This window comes from Anarhichas minor, unplaced genomic scaffold (genome assembly GCF_050575085.1).
Source record: "Anarhichas minor isolate MPS153535 unplaced genomic scaffold, ASM5057508v1 ptg000027l, whole genome shotgun sequence".
NCBI classification, from domain to species: Eukaryota; Metazoa; Chordata; class Actinopteri; order Perciformes; family Anarhichadidae; genus Anarhichas; species Anarhichas minor.
In genome coordinates, this window is record NW_027466473.1 from 22,669,571 (window position 1) to 22,685,828 (window position 16,258).

Sequence of the window (16,258 nt, forward strand, 5' to 3'; positions counted from 1 at the left end):
TAATTATAGTAATTATATATTTTTTTATTCATTCTTTTACAGTTTGTTTCTTTATTCTGTGTTTATTATTTGAAATAAAATAAGTGCAATAGCACTTCTAGACCGGTAGGGGACAACAGTCGCATTTGTACAACTGCGCAACCGCCGCACGCAACTTTCCACGAAGAAGAAACGAAAGAGGGTGGACAAAAAAAAAAAAAAAAAGATAGCAGAGGAAACTACTCCTGTTTACAACAACATAATGGAGCCAAAATGGTCAAATATCATCTGCAAACGTGTGTTATTGACTGGATTTACGCTATGTGTTGTATTAGGTGAGTGATGGAGTCCATCTTGTGTTAAATATATATTTAGAAATGTTTGATTTTGAGCTCAGTATTTAAAGGTGTGACATCAGGTTAGCTTAGCTAGCGACGTTACAACAGCGTTAAACACGGAGGCTAACCAGTGTGTACTCGGTGGTATTCAGCCTAAATAAAGGCCGCTGGGTGTGTTGGACATATGCCGAATTAAAGAGTGACTTCTAGTCACACAGATAAAGTCTATAAACGTGTGCTATCAGGGAGCGGTTTTAGCCGATAAACAAAACCAGATTAAAGTGTTAGGTTTGTGAATAACGGTGTCGTCGGTGACATGGGTCACATGTAACGTTACTAAGCTAAACCAGCCGTTGTTCAGTGTTTAACTGATTTTAAAACATAATTTTATAACATCGTTATAGTTAATATTAACTATCAGCTGTTTTCTTTTATTAACACAGTGCTCGACTCTCTACCTTGACGAGCTCTAACAAAGATAACAATAACATCCTATTTCCTTGTTGGATAACCTCCTCCTGACCCAGATAGTAAAGCTATTATCTATCAATCCATCTCTCTATCTATCTATCTATCTATCTATCTCTTCTCTCTGTCTCTCTGTCTCTCTGTCTCTCTCTCTCTCTCTCTGTCTATCTCTCTCTCTCTCTATAGATATTTTGGACAGTAAACACATTGGTTTTGGTCTTTTCTTAATAGCTACGTTGTGCTAACGGCTGGTTTATCAGAACATCACCAAAACCATCAGCTCCTCATTTGCATAATAATAAAAATGTTTTACCCCAAATAATCAGTCAGACGCTGTATATTTAGCTCTGTATCTGAGGCGTTATCTGGTGTTTTTAAGAAGGATGTGCATGATGTGTGACTCATGTCATGCAGCGATGGATAGCAGAAGTGCGCTGGTGGTTTGAATCTCAGACTAAATAACGTCTGACTTGAGGAAACGTATGAGCAACGCTTCCTTCCCTTTTAATACTGAGGAATTATCTTCAACTGATTGCTGACAGAAGAGATTCTTCTGCTTTTAAATGTGTTTCCTGCTGCAGACGGATCTCTGTCACAGAATGTGGTGTTAATGCTGAGCAGGCTTCAGTGCAGAGGACAGGAAGAATCTACGCTCCTGTTTTATTTACATCATAGTTATTCGATTAATATTATTATTAGATCCTCTGTGGGAGCAAATGTCAAAGTCATGCGTCAGAGTTTGACTATTTCCAGTTGTGTGACATTCAGTCTGTCCACGTTATTAATCAGTAAGCTTTGTTCTCAGAACTAACAATTATAAACCCGGTTGTGTCCGTGGACTCTAGACTGTCTGTCGTCACTTCTAACAAACTTCTCAAGAACATGATGTGGATTTGTTCAGCAGAGAGCCTCTCGGGCGTCTTTTTAATGCACAAATTAGTTGTTCACGCTCTTAAATTAATAATGTGCACAAACAAATGAACAGACGACAAATACAACACGTTGTGTTCATCATTCAAATCAGTCAAAAATAAATTCATAAATCAATGCAGTAAATCAAACATTATTAATTAGTGGGAAGTAATTCAGTAATTTCCAAATGTGAATATTTGTATTTTAAAACTGGTACAAAGAGGCCGATCATAAATACTGTCAGAGGCACAAAGATATTAGGGGTTAAAGTAATAATAATGTATCAATACACGGACGCCAAGTATCGATCTTTTATTATATAAACTATTAATATTACAAATGCAAATACAACCTTTTGGTAACTATTGCTTCCTCAGTCCGCTAGATGCTTTTTGGTGCGTTTAAAGTCAGTGGGGTTGACAGGAAGTTGGTAAGAACAAAGATGGAGTGTTGGTCCGTCTGTGTGCTTCACTGACAAAAACCATCGTGCTGCAATAAATATGATGAATATGAAGAGATGAACCGACTGAGAAACAGACAAACTGCATCATTTGTTGTCGGGGGGGGGGGGGGGGGGGGGGGGGAAGCAATACATGTTATTGCAAAATGTTTAAAACTTTTAAAATGTCATAACATAGGGGACATAATGGTTAAAGGTCTAACGTGTACGATCAGTGGATACTTTAGTACACAAAGAGGAAACAAATATTCAAATATTTGTAAAGAAGCTGATTGAAAATGTCACATTGGGCTCCGGGAAAATGTGTTTTTCACGATTTATCGACCAAATGATTAGTAGACTGCTTCCATATTTCTACTTGTTTACCTCGTGATGGTTGTGATTTCCCTCCTGTGAATATCACAAACGCTGTTTTGACGTCTGAGAAGCTTTAAAGTCTTTAACCTGCTCCTCACACTGGACGTCCTGGACTGTATTTCATTGTCTCTCCGCTACCTGAAACAACACAACACATCCCCTCTAAAAACGTCCAGGCTGTGCTCGTGTTTATGTCGTATTTCCTTCTTTTATAACATGTTTTTATTTAACTTAGCTACGAAACCTTCGTCGGCGATCGACATCCACGCCGCCTCCGAGGTGATGATGCAGAACGGGACCACAGGGACCCTCCGGTGCACCTTTAAGTCCAGCGAGGTGGTGAGCAGCTCCACCTCAGTGACCTGGAGCTTCCAGTCCAGTCAGCCCGACAACCAGTTCTCCAAAGCTCCGTACACGGTGAGTCCTCGCTGCTCCATTTTATTTAAAATGATTGTTTTTCCGCTCCGGGATGTTTTCCTGCGATTGTTGTTATCTGCAGCGACACATGAAGAGCTGCTCCTCTGGCGTGGTTTCACTACGCAGCCGGTTACACTTTCACTTGTGTTTGTTTTAATGTGAGTATTGTTCTGCTGCTTCCAGCTTTGTGTCACTGCAGCGCCGTCATCTGTTTGTTTTCATCCGTTTATCGTGTTTGAGCATCATAATTCACTCTCATGGTTGTGTTTCTTCAGTGTTCCTGTTTGTTTTCTGTATTCTTGTGACACAAAGCTCTTCTGTAAACAGTTTCAGTTTCAGAGCTGCAGGACTCAGTTTCTACAGTTGATGAAGCCGTGTGTGTCATGTTCAAACAATGAAAGATTAACTGTTAACTGCTAAAGCTGTCAGTGAACATAATGAGCAGCTCGTATGATTGTGATTCTATTAGTGTTTACGAATGTCACGCACTTTAAACCTGAAGAAATAAGAGTTATGTTGCATTTTTGAGGTATTAATAACAGAAGAAAGACTTTTTCATTGAGCAGAATGTAAACAGTTTGTCTTAGAGAGTCGGCTGTTCATTCGTGGGGCGGATTGTGGATCCGTCCTCCGTCCTCAATTCCTTCAGCTTCACGTTCACAGACCAGTCGAGCTGCTCGTCTGCTGTGATCGTAGCATAAAGACGGAGCCGGAGGGGTTTTCTTTAATGTTACAGGATTCATGTCAGAACACATTCATGTAGTCAAAGCATGGACAACATTCACACTCACCTGGTTAAAAAGCATCTTTTTCTCTCCGTCCAGACAAAAATAACTATTTTATGTTCTATATTTTCCCGGATTCACTCTTAATTAAGTGGCTTTAGCGTCAGCTTCCACCTCTGCAGAGCTAGAAATGTTGTAATGTAGTCGTACGTTTGATAACTCAGTTTCACTCTTTAGTATTCTTTTTGTTATTACAAAGTAAAAGTGATATCAATTTAATACAATAGAAGTTCTTCTTCTATTGTTAGAGCTCTGTTTAAACAGCTGACTCTGCAATAAAAACAAAGCTTCACAAGAACGTCAGTGTTCATTGTTTGAGCCGGAGACAGATGAGTGTTGAGGACGCTTAAATAAAATACAAAGATCATTTATCACGACTGTGAGGACTTCAGTGTCGCTCATAAACAGCTGTTTGTTGTAAAATCAATGATGGCTGCTTCAGGTTCAGGGTCCTGGTTTAGTTCATGCTGGTTTACTGGGACACTTAAATCTAATCTATTATTATTATTGTTATTATTATTATTATATCACGTGAGTCAAAATGTCTGCTGTGAAAAGAGCCTGTTGATCCAGAATCTGCTTGTTTTGACAGAATGAGAGAATATTTTCTTTGTTCTGTTTAAATATATATTTGTTTCAGTACCTGGATCAAACGGCTCAGAAAGAATAAAGCGGGTCGAATGTAGAAGGCTGTGTACAACGGATATTTTATTTGACATTTAAGGGAATAAAAGGATCAGATCGTACTCTATTCATTTCATATATGAACCCCAAAAAGCATCAAATCCTCACATTTAGAAGGTGGAGTTGGTTTGGGCATTTTTTCCGATCATAAATTATTGTTCTAATATTTATAAAATCCATTCTTAAAGACATACGGGAACATTTAAGATATAAAAACATCATTTTTTGTGTTTTTCTCTTTTTCTCTTTCTCAGCTAAAACATTTTATCTTCTGACTCTTAACTTTTGGTTTTCTTCCCTTCTTTTGTAGATTTTCTACTTTTCCAACGGGAAAGGGTTCCCGGGACACATCGAGTTCAAAGACAGAGTTCAGTTTATTGGCGACATAAACAAGAGGGACGTCTCGATACAGCTGAACCCGGCTCAGTTCAGCGACAACGGGACCTTCTTCTGTGACGTGAAGAACCCGCCGGACGTGACGGGGACGCCGGCACGAACGGAGCTCCGGGTCGTTGTCAAAGGTAACGCCTAAATATCCAACAAGTGTCCACAAGTGGTAACAATGTTGGAGAAGGACTGAGGCTCTACATATTGAATTATATCGATTCTTACAACCTCTCCTGTCCTCAAATCTTCAGCCGGCTGCAATTCAGTCTCACAGTTTACATTTGTTGTCACGTGACTGTTGGTCTCAGGAGAATCAATCACGGCTTCATAGTTGTGCTGAGGAGCTCAGAATTAAATGTTTTTTACAGAATCTGGTTAAAGCAAACGGTTTATTCGGTGCGAGATTTAAAATGAGATGCGTAGAGTAAAATGTTTTTAATAAAATATCAGGATTTTAAGCTTCTTTTCTGATGGAAGCGTTCGTTACACAGGATGTGTTCAAGGACCGTCGGAAAGATGAAAATCTCACTATAATGATGCTTTGAAACATATTTATTGTGAAGGATGTCTTTCTATGAAAATCAGTTTCACCTTGAGGCAGATATACTTAAAGATTGTGAGTCCACAAGACTTTCTTTATGTACCTGCGTACCTACCTTGTTATGTTATGAGAGTGTGGCCTTGGCCAGAAGACACTTGTCTGTTGTGTTCACCCACTCGCTGACTCTCTCTAAGCTCCCACTCTGATTGGACTGAGCGTGAATAAACGCGGTGAAGCTGCAGCTTCTTTGTGCTCAATCCGTCATGTTTCCAGGCAAAGACTCGGTCTTTTCCCCGTTAGCGAGGCTTTGTGGCGGGAGGGTCGCACCACCTGGAATGAATTAAAACCTCGATTAAATAACAGTTTAAGTTAAATCTAGTTTTAAACCCGATAGGATTACCTTTAAATCTTCTTTAGTCGGCTTTAAACCGAGATCAACAGGTGTGTGAAAGCCCAATGTTGAACGTGAAGTACTGGATCTTCATGAGCAATGCACACACAGAGTGAGTGACTTTCCATCCCACAGGAGGGTATAAGGAGCTGTTTACCTCGGTATCCGTGGTGTTGGAGGTTTGCTCGTAGAACCGGTTCCTTTTCGTCTTATCAGCACTTTGAGGCTGTTTCTTCTGGCACCGTTCCTGCGTGCAATGTTCAAAACGGCTCCAAGAGAAAGTGCTCGTTGTGTGCGGGAGATAAGATGACATTTATTTGTCGCGAGGGAAAATTTAGTGCAGGAAGAGTGCAAGTTTAAAGTATCCATAAGTGAGTGATGGCATCATGCGTCGTCTGCTTTGCAATGAAAGCATTCGTCTCATTTGGCTTTTTGAAAAGCTTTTAATGGGAAACAAGAGCAGCAGGAAGGGACGGTTTGAAATGACAGTTCCAGGAAAACTGATGGTGAAAATGTCATTACTTTTCACCAGCGTGGTCGCCGATCTAAACCGTTCAAATTAGCTCAATTTAATCCGATTTTAAAGGCACGTTTTTCAGCTCGTTGTTGATTTTCTGGTGTTTTTGTCGATGTTGTGTCTTCTCTTCTGTAACCGGGAGTTGATTTGAACGTCCAGATTCACACATTTGAAATGACATCTGCATTGTTCTCACTCATTTTGGAAACAAAGATTAAACTTATGATCTTTAGGACGACAAACAAACAACTGCGTCAAAGCTGTCTGGTTATCAAAGGTGAGTTCATCTGAGTTGTATCTCGAGCAGGTTTCTGCTGCAGGTTTCTGCTCTTATAAAATGTGTTCCAGCAGGTCAATTCTTGCCATTTGTCTTTCAGTCGCATGAGGCCCACTCGTGCGTGTGACGGCTTGTTATCTTTTGGCTCAGCGGCGGTTGCCCCACCCTCCAGGTGGGAGATCGTTCTTTAACTGGGATTCGTACCTGGGAAGAGCCTGAATAGACGACGTCTGTGTGTTTATTTAATTATGTTTGACTATGAAGTTTTTTTTATAGCTCTTACAAAGAGATGTAGAAGTATTCCCCTTGATCACACAGGGGTTTTGTCGCTGCTGGATGGCCAGACTGTCTTTTATGTACAATAAAACAAAACTTTATTTACACACCATGAAGAGACAGGCTGAGAAAACCAGTTTAAAGTGCTGAGGTTGGGCTTTTATCTCATCTGTAGACCATGAAAATGTGTTTAAATAGACATTTTATAACTTTGAGCTATTAATCGGCACAAAGTTTGGATAAAATCATATTAAATATTAACATTTAAAACCATTTCAGACGTAAGTAATCACACTTTTCTCTGCCGTAATAGTAAACATTTATATTTGTATTACAATCTCTGACTTTTCTAATAATATTTTGAGTAGTTTTAGAGCTTCTTGTGCCATTTTTCTTGCATTTGGTGTGTGTGGCAGCTTTATTCTTTGTTTTACGGGTCAGCGTGTCTCACTTCTAAGGATCTAATAACGGAAATGTAATATAATATTCATAACTATGTTCTCATTAGTGTATAATCACCTGAAACTAAGAACCGGACACACATGGGAGCAAGTCTTCTTAACCACGTCTGACATGTTGCACCACCACGTTTCTACGGTCGGCTTAAGAGAGACGTTTGTGTGTTTGTTTTTACGTTACCTGCAGGCCACCGTAGTTCTCTTGTGAAACATCGGTAACGTGACTTCTGTTGCTCTCAACGTGTCACCGGAGGAGTGAGCGGAGGGATGTTCAGTTGGCTGCATTCTGCAGCCTCACCACTAGATGTCACCAGAAAACAATAGACCATGACTGTGGAGTACGCACAGTTAGAATAAAGACAGAAATGAGCATCAGATGGTTTTTGAACGCGGTGGTAAATGTCGTCTTTATGTATTTTCCTCCAGAATCTCTCCCTCAGAGCAACACCGCCATTATAGTGGGAGCGGTCAGCGGCACTTTACTTCTGCTCGTCCTCATCGCTGTGGCTGCCTGCATCACTATGAGGGTTCTTCACAACCGCCATGAATATGAAGGGTGAGTGTCTAAACATTCATTATTATTATTATTATTATTATTATTATTATTATTATTATTACAGGCTGAAGGACCGGCGCTCATGCAGCCACACAACACCTTAAATAACGGGAATATTTGTAACACGGTACTTTTACCCCAATATGTATATTCAGCACAGTACAGCAATATTACAAATATAATATATTTTATAAAAAATAGTATAATATTTAAATATATAAATCAGTGTGAGGGAGAAAGTATAATTGTTGACAAATACTTTACATTAACGCTTTATTTTATACTTTTATTATTATAATGAATTAAATTAAAATGATTCTAATTTAACAAATAAAACGAGCTGATCATAAATAAATATAAATAAATATCCTCAGTGTTTGCTGTTGTTAAAATGTATCAGGTAAGTTCCTCAGATGGATTTTGAGCGTCGTGTGTTTAAATATTAAACTTCCTCGTCTAACTCTGTCTGCATGAGAGCAGAGATCACGCTCTGTGTGGAGAACAAACCTGTTGGCCGTCTTCTTTTTCTTCTTCTTCTTCTACTTCTTTTATTTGGGTGATGATCTGATGTCATTTACTAATTATTAACAAGTTTGTTTAAAGTCAGAATCAACACTTTTCTGTGTGCTGGAGGAAGTTTTGACCACGTCTGCCTCGCATGCTGCAGAAGAACACTGCATCACATATTGATCCTTGATTATGAGCGATGGCGTACGTGTAGAAATTAGCAATTAATAAAAAATGTTTAAAAAAGCTGTTTGGCTGTTGGATGGTTTGAAGCACTGATCTTTTTGGGGGTTTTCACTGGTGCCGGTCACTTTCCTCCATCTCTGTTTGTTGACTAACGACTGACTCATTGATTATCATCACGTCATTGATGAGCTCGTCTTCAGCTTGTCGGCATGTTGTCATCGATCGTCTTTGTCCACTAACACGCAAAACTAACCACTGTCTTCTTCTTCACGTGTGTCCCTTCATCCCCAGCTTTTAAAAAAAACAAAACAAGCAAAGAAACATCTTTGATCAGCAGAATGTTTGTAGTTTGAGCGTCATTTTGAAATGTTACCGGCTCATTATGAACTGCTTCTCTTACTGTACAGACTGTTCTATATTGTCTCCACTAGAGGTGCACTGTCTGACAACCTTCTATTGACCAACCAGTGATGGAAGAAGTATTCAGATCCTTCACTGCAGTAAAAGTACTAATACCACACTGTGAAAATACTCCAATACAAGTGAAAATACTACAATACAAGTGAAAGTCCTGCATGTAAAAGTATGAAAGTAATATCAGCAAAATGTATTTAAAACATGAAAAGTAAACAATATTATGCATTAGTTGGTTAACTGCAAGTACCTAGAATATGTATTTAGTACAAATGTACTTGGTTACATTTTACCACCGACGTTTATCTTCATCATCAATTAATCTGCCGATTATTCTCTCGTTTATCAATTTGTTGAAAATAGAGAAAAAGAAAACCTTCATTTCTAAGAGCCCAGAGTGAAGTTCACCATAATTTAAGAGTTGGGACGTCCCGATCCGGTTTCATTTGGCTCCAACCCAGAAACAACTTCTTTAATATTGTTCGATTTGATACTTTTTAGTTTAAATTTGTATCTGACACATTGAGTCTACTAAATCTGACATTCTTTATTTTTAATGAGCTCTTTGATTCTAATTCTCACGGTCCTGACGTTGACGTTGACGATCATCTAGAGAGAAGAGGTCACACTCTGTTGGAGTTATTTGAACAACAAAGAAACAGTCGGTGATGCTTCTTTATCGTCATAAAGGATCTTCGGCTGACTTCAGACGCCGGCTTGAACACAAAGGTGACGACGGCTAAGTTTCGTTTTAGCTCGCCATCAAATTCCAGTTCATTACAGTAATAGTTTAAATTGAACAGGAACTGAAAAGGAAAGTAATCGTATGACTGCTCGTTCAGCAATGTCGCCACGTTTCAAGAAGTCAGCAATGACTTCGTTGAGCACCAGACCTGCAACTAAACATCATTTTCATTGTAGAATATTCAGATTATTATCATCTAGTTCTATAAACAGTTGACAGTTCTATAAAGTGTCAGAAAACGATAAAAGGTGCTCGTACAATTCACGTTTGAGAAGCAAAAACATGAAAATGCTCAATTATTCAACTAATTGTTGCAACTCTAGGAATAACAATAATATAATATTAATTATAAAGAGCTTTCTAGTTAAAAAGACGATCACAAATATCAAAAGACCAGCAAAAAATGTGTTCTTTATAAAAATAAAGAACACATTAGATAGATAGATATATACTTTATTCATCCCAGGGGATAATAATAATAATAATCTGTAGTTTTAACCTGTGAAACCAGTCTGATCTCACTTTGAATCCCAGCAGTGCACCTCTAGTCTCCTCACTGCTTCTACCTCCACTGGGAGCTGCAGTGTTTGCTTCCAGTGTGTTTCATGTGCTCATCGCTCATTGTTTTATTTTCTTGTCTTGTGTCCCATTTATTTGTGTTTGTCTCCATTTGACTGTGCACCAATGATTGCTCGACACCACGGCAAATCGTAAAAACAAACAAATAGATGTACGTCCTTGGAGAGCGTGAGCTCTCAGGCTCCCAAACCACGAAAGAAGGTGGAGTCCAGCCTGGAGGTCTCCAGGTCTACCGGTCCCTCGGGTCCACTACAGGTAGGAGTCTGGGGGACAGGAAACAATCCACTGGTGGACACGTTCCACTGGGAATATGTTTCATTTATGTTCTTTATTCCAACCGGGCTGGATCTTTGTCCACCGTTTGTAATATTCATTCAATACCCTCGTCAATGTAATACTCAGAATCTGCTTCAAATCGTAAAATCAGATTAAAAAACGAACAGTAGATATGTTAAAGTTAGTTTATATGTCATTTGTCCACAAGAGTAGAATTTAAGATCATGTGAGAAGAATGTTAAATTACCAAAACAAGTTAAAGTAAACCGTAGACTTAAAGAAAAGTTAAAATCATTTATTTGTTTTCCTGCAGAGTTTAAGATGAGAAGATGAATATCACTTTCATGTCACCGTGTCATTTTGGGGAATGCACTTTTTTTTGCAAAAGCAATGTCCTGCTGTCGACGAGGCCGCAGCAAAACGTATTTTAGATACTTTAAAAACATCTAAATCCCTTTGACTAAAAGGACTGCTTTCGTCAATGAAGTCTGGTGGTTTTTAAGAGATATAGATAACTTTAGTTCCCCGTCATAAAGGTCTGTCTGACATCAAGGTAATCGGGTGAAAACATTCTAAATATAGCGTTCACTTAAACTGATATTGATTCTTTTAGGGGTCTAAAGTACATCTACAGCAGTACATTACTTTACTTCATCTATTGTAGTAATACACTGACTATGAAGAAGTACCTCATACAACCACACTCCAAAACATCCCAACTATCCCTTTAATAATGACTTACCTGTAACAATAACTTGGGCTGCAAAAAACGAAATTTTAGCGATATGAAATTATCGAAACAGTAGATTGACTAATTAATTAATCAGCTGTTTTTTAACTTTGTATTTAATCACTAATGATGCTTCAAACTCCAGAAGAAAGTCTTTTGTTATGTAAAATGTATGTAATCTGCTATTCACTCGTTAGAGGCTCTTTGTAGACGTTTAACCAGGTGTGTATAGTATAGTATAGTACGGTATAGTATGGTATAGTATAGTACGGTATAGTATGGTAAAGAAACGAAGGTCCTGTTTTTCTTCTACTGACTACTTTTCCTCCCTCTCTCACGTTGTGTCTCAGGGCCCGGTGATATACGCCCAGTTGGATCACTCAGGCAGCAAAACCTCATTCCACAAGAACGAGCCAGTGGTCTACGCTGACATTCGTAAAAACTGAAGAGGAACCGGGGACCAAAAAAAACAAAAACCTAAAATATAAACACAGTAAAGTATCAGACCTCTCGATCAGCTGCTCTTTGGGAAGGGTGGGAATATATTTCAACAGGGACAAAAATCGGTGCAGTTTCTCTTTTCCTTCTCTTCATCTTCTTGTCCTCTGAAAGCATGACGTCTCCATGTGCTTTTATTGTGAAGGCAGAAAAAAAATCAAGCTACGAAATTGAATGGACACTCCCATCACCCTTTACATTGTTAAGAATGCTTTCATTGATATCATTCCACATATACAGATGTTTTTATTTTGATCTTTTATTTTGAAGGGTCTGCAGCCTGTTGCACCAGCTGAACTTTGACCTCAAGTGTTAACTCAAACTAAACCACTGATACGTCGTAGCTAAATCAACACTAAGCAAACGTAAGCCAGCGTTACTGACTAGTGAAGGACAGTTATCCTCTTAACTTAATACAACACGCGTTTGTCCGACTAACATCACCTTATTATTTATCGACTACTTCTCTGGTATTTATTTACTGAGCTGGCATCAATAAAAGTCTTAAGAGCCAAAGTCTAAACCTCAACAGTTACAAGTTTCTGTTATAAACAACATACTAGAAGTTGTGGGAAGCGGCAATTCCCACCTCCTGTGAACGCACCTCAAAATCACACGTGACGGTCATAATCACTATGAATATAAAGGGATCTGTTACAGACAACGTGCCGTCCAATTTAAATATCAAATAAGAATGTTCATCATCCGTCTGTCTTGACAGCAGTTAATCAGGAATGAGCAAAGCCAATCATTCATGATTTCTATTCAAATTAGGCGGCTGCATCCTCAACAATGTTGATTAAAAAAGGGAAAGGTAGTGTCCGTCAAATACTGCCGTCCAATCATCTACAACGTGTGAAACATTACTTCTCACAGTGTTTGAACCAGCTCTCTGTAGTGAAAAATGAATAACGGCTCTTTAGACAACAGCTATGAGCGACATCGGACCGCTTAGCTTCTCAAACGAGACATTTTTGGCCAGAAATCGTCCTGCAGTTCGTTTAAGCATTTATTTAATTCATTCATTAAAGGTTCTTTATACGATATCCAGAGCATTAGTAATAGCAGCAAACAACTATGTAAAGTTATAGTGGAGTGATGTCTATCTGAGTCGCTCTCCCTCTGTGCTTTTTTTCATGCTTTATGTGCATGTTAGCGCGCCGCTGGTTAGCTCACGTGCGCTGCTTTCTATACAAAGCTTTTGATGACTGAAGCTGCGTGTCTGAAGCCTGATAAATTGTCTCAGTTGGGGCCTGAGAAAACCATATGTTATGTGTGTTTACTGTACTGTTGCAGGGTAGAGGCTACATTAGCTGGTGCATTGTGGGTAATTCGGCCACCAGGTTTTGAAAAGGAAGGAAAAAAATACATGGCATAAAAAATGTTCCTCTTAATCAGTACAGTGTCCGTCCAGCATCACACCTGCTTCAAAGTTCTCTTAAACTCTAAACTCTTGACTAACTCGTATAGTGAAGCTGGTTTCGGTGAAATTAAAGCCCGACTCTTTAACTGACAGTCCAGCTGAGCTACGTTTGAATTAACACAAAGCCGGTGCAACAGGCTGCTGCAGCCACACTCCATCTCCACCGTTGGGCACTTCCATAGTGATCTTGTTTTGTTCGAGGCGAATAGATTTTCTTTACGTTGCCTTCAGTAACTTTGCATGCAGTTGTATCAACAATCTACAGAAGAAAACTTGGTACTCTTCAGACAGAAGACGCTGTCTGACGTTGTGTTACTGTGAATGCTTCAGTTTTCTGTACAGACTTCTGGCATGTTGTTGTGGTACCGTTCTTTAAAAAAAGACACTGCCTCCCATCTGATTTTCACCTCAGTGGAACATCTTTAACCAGTTTGTTTCCTTGAGTGTCTGTTTTCTTTTTTTAAAGTGCTTATGAACAAAAAGAGGCAATGCAAGTAGAGTTTTCTGTTCTGCATCACACTTAAAAACGTCTTTCTGCCCGTTTGTAAGTGTGATCCGAAAGAATTTTTAAAAAAGTGTTTGTTATCTGGGTGTTTTGTCAGCTTAGTTTTGAGTAATTTAGAAATATGCGTCAACACTAAACGTTCAGCTGAGGTGAAATATCTTCTCTGAAAACCGGGAGCTCTCATTTGTTGTAAAAAACGAATGATAAATACACTGTTTGCATGCAATTTACTAACATAACAATCATAATTATGAAAATATCCATCTATTTTTTCCGTCTTTGTATCACGTAAAATCTCTTTTTTGTTTCCAAACTAATGGGCCAAATATCTAATGTCAACAGTAATATTAAAAACGGTTCTTTCCGATTGCTTTTAAGCTTTAAAATGCATTCCAAATGTATGTTTTTTTTACTCAGTTTGAAGCATTTAAAAACCAAATTTATGTTGTAATTCAGTTTGTTAACAGTGTGGTCACCCATGAGAATGATATTTGTGTTGCAACCAAGTCTTAATGCCTAAAGCTTCCGCTTGTGATTCCGAATGCAGTAAATTTCCATGTTGACAAGTATTTGTAAATATTTCTTGCTCCTGTAAGATATAGTGCTGTTTACTGTAACTCATTCCAGGGTGGTTTGGCTGTGGATGTCTTTCCAGAGGAGGAAAGTCGTTTGCTGTAGAGGTCTAGAAAGTTGGTGGCATGCTCGATGTTTTCTCTCTTTTTTTGTCTTTATTATTATTTGTCAGCCAACACTCCAACGTGTACAGTGCCTGCAGGGAGTGTTGAGCCGGGTCGATTTAAAAATGGCGTGAATCAAACTTTCTTTAGTTTTAAAGTGTGCACAAAATAAAACTGAAATAACGTGACGTTTCTTGAGCTTTTAAGACCTTGTTTGTATGAAATCCAAAAATATTTTCTTGGCCACTTGGGGGTAGCAGAAACAAATTGTGAACACAACACTGACACGTCATCACCATTAAGTAGATTATGCTAAGCTTGATAGGAAACAGTTGTTTATTTAAATATCCAGCAGTTACAGAGCAACATGACAGTCCAATATTCTCTCTCTTTTAGCTCCGTTTTTGGTCTCCACCCACAAACATCTGTCTCTTTAGCTGCTAAATGCTCCACTATGTTCACCAGCTAGTCGCTAATGGAAAAATCACAACCCCCCCCCCCAAAATTTCAGCCTTGACATGCCAACAGTTAGCATGTTAACATTTAGCATTTTTAGCATGCTAACAATGTAAAAAACAGTGATGTCATAGTGTACTGACACACCCAGGAGTACAGTTCTGCATCACTGCAGCGAAGGGAGGAGAAAACAAGAATTCAGCTGAAAACATGCTAACATTGGGTGTCTTAGCATAACGTTCTGGCATTTAGCATTTAGAGCTGTAACGATTATGCTAATAATCAATTAATCGCTTTGAGTAATTTTTAAAGAAAAAGACGTCTCAGTGCAGCTTCTTAAATGTGAATATTTTCTGGTTTCTTTACTTCTCTGTGACAGTAAACTGAATATCTTTGAGTTGTGGTAAAAACAAGACATTTGAGGATGTCACCTGAGACCAGTTTCACTATTTTATTGACCAAACAACTTATTAATTAGAATGTAGGAAAGCTTCTCACTTAATTATGAAAAACTCTGGCCAACAGGAACCTGAACTGTGGTCTCCTGTTATTTAATTTAAGTCTCCAGATTTAAGCTTTAATTTAAGTTTTGAGGGCTAAATACGTATTTACATTCACAACTAGAGAATCTTAATTCACTCCACTTTGACTCGGCTCTCCACTCGATGCAGACGCTGTCGTCTGTCGGCTGTGTTTCCACCTTTTTTTAATGTTTTGTTTCTTCCTCCCAGTTTACAGCATGAGGTTCAATGTGTTCACCAAAATATCCAAAAAGCAACCTGTATGATACCGACAAACCTTTACTGCTGGTCGCTTTGCTCCTAACCGTGACTCGTTGCAGTTGTTTAGTGCTGTTTGTAGAAATTGTGATGTAAACTATAAATTATGAAAGATGGCCGATGCTCGCCGGTGTCTTTGAGTTCTGTGTGGATGCCGGTCGGCAGCGTTCAGTCCTCTCACGACGAGTCTTAAGAAGTGCGCGCTTCGTGTTATTCGATGGTAAATAGTTGTGTGTTGTTTGATAAATTGTTTGGTATGTTATGTTGTAAAATCTGCACTATGTCTTGCAAATCAAAGACAAACAAATTCCCTGTGATGTTTTTTGTTTTTTGTGTTTTTCGTTCATCTCCGAGTGACCTTGGCCTCTCTCTCTGTTTAACGTCTTTAAAACTGGAATGTTGTACATTTAGTGCCTTTTACATTTCATCAGCTAACTTGAACACCTGCTCAAAGTAGAAAAAACAAAAGATAAGATTCATTTATTTTCCTTTTATTGTATGTATTTTTTTATACACATAATATCGCCTCTGTATCCACTGTTCAAATTTTATATAAAACCTATTCCTGGCCAATTATATGAGTTTTGTTCTGGTTATTTTATTCTCATCACACTTTGATTCAGTTTCTCTTTGAATAAGATGAAGACACAAACATCAAGCTATTAAATCGTGATTATAGG

The 16,258-nt window shown here is 38.6% G+C and overlaps 1 protein-coding gene across 1 annotated transcript; it reads left to right on the forward strand.

Annotated features, from left to right (window-relative positions):
• Window positions 1-153: 153 nt before the first annotated feature.
• Window positions 154-16,154, forward strand: mpzl1l (myelin protein zero-like 1 like). The gene is made up of 6 exons (XM_076101293.1): window positions 154-314; window positions 2,750-2,931; window positions 4,711-4,921; window positions 7,674-7,803; window positions 10,384-10,489; window positions 11,591-16,154. Exons 1-6 carry the CDS (start codon window positions 242-244, stop codon window positions 11,684-11,686), a joined length of 798 nt encoding a protein of 265 aa, XP_075957408.1. The 5' UTR covers window positions 154-241; the 3' UTR covers window positions 11,687-16,154.
• Window positions 16,155-16,258: the final 104 nt, after the last annotated feature.

Bases quoted from the DNA above. Each gene is read 5' to 3' on its own strand.
- mpzl1l (XM_076101293.1), top strand. From the start codon at position 242: ATGGAGCCAAAATGGTCAAATATCATCTGCAAACGTGTGTTATTGACT. The intron at 315-2,749 runs GTGAGTGATGGA...TATTTAACTTAG, and splicing joins TACGCTATGTGTTGTATTAG to CTACGAAACCTTCGTCGGCG. The intron at 2,932-4,710 runs GTGAGTCCTCGC...CTTCTTTTGTAG, and splicing joins TCTCCAAAGCTCCGTACACG to ATTTTCTACTTTTCCAACGG.